This window comes from Calidris pugnax, unplaced genomic scaffold (genome assembly GCF_001431845.1).
Source record: "Calidris pugnax isolate Ruff unplaced genomic scaffold, ASM143184v1 scaffold1641, whole genome shotgun sequence".
In the NCBI taxonomy this organism is placed as follows: domain Eukaryota; kingdom Metazoa; phylum Chordata; class Aves; order Charadriiformes; family Scolopacidae; genus Calidris; species Calidris pugnax.
Genome location: NW_015092093.1, coordinates 35678 through 37462, shown reverse-complemented (window position 1 = coordinate 37462; position 1785 = coordinate 35678). Strand labels below are relative to the sequence as shown.

Below are 1785 nucleotides of genomic sequence, written 5' to 3'. Positions count from 1 at the left end.
GGGTGGGTCTAGCAGAGGTCGGGTGGGTGGTCAGGTGACTCTAGAAACAGTTGGGCACTGGGCTGGCTCGTTAGCAGGGAGCTGGGCCCTTCGTTTGGCCGGAAGGCTCGTTAAAGCTTCATTAGCATATTGGTTGGCCAATTATCTGCTTGGCGGCGGGGAGGGGTCTACGCCCCAGGATTGGGCCAGGTGGAACAACTGGCCTGTTAGTGGGCCACAGCTCATTAGCGGGCCACACCTCGTTAGCGGGGCCCCCCTCCTCGTTAGCGGGGCCGTTCGTTAGCGCTCCCCTTAACGACGGGCGGCCCAGCTTCGCCAACGGTCGCAGCACGGGGCTGGTCCTGGACAGCGGGGCCACCCACACCACGGCCATCCCCGTCCACGACGGCTACATCCTCCAGCAAGGTACCACCAAAAAACCAAAAAGGGGGCGGGGTTAAGGCGGAAGGGGCGTGGCCTGGGGGGGGGAGTGGCCAGGGGAGGGGCGTGGCTAGCTCTCTTACCCCCTTGGTGGCCACCGTAGGCATCGTCAAGTCGCCCTTGGCCGGGGACTTCATCTCCATGCAGTGCCGGGAGCTCTTCCAGGAGATGAACATCGACATCGTGCCCCCCTACATGATCGCCGCCAAGGTAGGAGGGAGGGGGGCGTGGCCTCCTCTGACCACGCCCCCTTCTCGTCGGGAACAGCCTATCAGAAAAAGGGAGAGGGGAGGGATTAAGCTCCACCCCCCTTCATTCACCAGGAGCTTCCCTCAAGCCTCTGGGAGGGGTGGAGCAAGAGGCCACGCCCCCTAGGGGCGGTGCCACGCTTTAGCTCCACCCCCTTGTGGGCGTGGCCACCTCATAGCTCCACCCCCTTGGGGGCCAAACCCTCTTAGTTCCTCCCCCTTAGGGCGTATCCCCTTATTAGCTCCGCCCCCAATGCCCAGCCCTTCCTTTAAGCTCCACCCCTTCCCCTTAGGGTCAATCCCTCCCCTTAGCCCCGCCCCCTTAGGCTCCACCCTTCGTTTAGCTCCGCCCACTATGGGGGCAGTCCTACCACTTAGCCCCGCCCCCTTAGGGCTGATCCCTCCCCTTAACCCCTCCCCCTTGGTGCCATCCCTCCAATCTTAGCTCTGCCCCTTCCCCTTAGCCCCGCCCCTTAGGGCTGACCCTTCCCCTTGGCCCCCCCCCCCTCCCCTTCCCCCCCCCCCCCCTCTGTTCTTTCCAGGCTTAACTTCATTCCCAACTCCTTTGCCTTCTCGCTTGAGTGGGACGGGAGGGATGGCGAATTGGAGTTGTGGTCACTCCATAACTGCGGGTCCTCCCCACTGGCTGCAGTTCTCCATCTGCTCCAGCGTCAATCCTTTCCACAGGGTACAGTCCTTGAGGAATGGACTGCTCCAGTGTGGGTCCCCCACAGGCCACAGGTCCTGCCAGAAAACCTGCTCCACCAAGGGCTCCTCTCCTTGGACAGCAGTTCCTGCCAGGAGCTTGCTCCACCGTGATCCTCCATGGGCTGCAGGTCTATCTATTGTAAAGAAAAAGGCCAGCCCAGAGTGGCTTCTCTGCTGGACCAAACCACACAAAGTCCCAGAGGATGGCTGCTCCTTAGGCCTGTGGGGCTTGAGAAAACTCAGTGTTGATAAAACACCAGTGGTTTGGGTATTACTGAGAAGTGTTTCCACAGTGTCCAGGCCCTCTCTGTTCCTACTCTCCTCCCCCCAAGTGGGAGGTATGAAAGAAGTTGAGAGGGGAGCCAGCCAGGACTGCTGGTCCAAATATACAGGGTGGATAGTCCATACC

General features: G+C 61.1%; 1 protein-coding gene across 1 annotated transcript in view; it reads left to right on the top strand.

The window, feature by feature from the left end:
* Positions 1-210: 210 nt before the first annotated feature.
* Positions 211-1785, top strand: part of LOC106900226 (actin-like protein 6B) — a gene marked incomplete at its 5' end in the record, with an annotated part of 3887 nt that continues 2312 nt past the window's right edge. Inside the window, 3 exons of the mRNA XM_014962220.1 lie at positions 211-405; positions 524-676; positions 1211-1356. Of these exons, the coding sequence (XP_014817706.1) occupies positions 211-405; positions 524-676; positions 1211-1356 (494 nt within the window). The remainder of the gene's footprint in view (positions 406-523; positions 677-1210; positions 1357-1785) is intronic.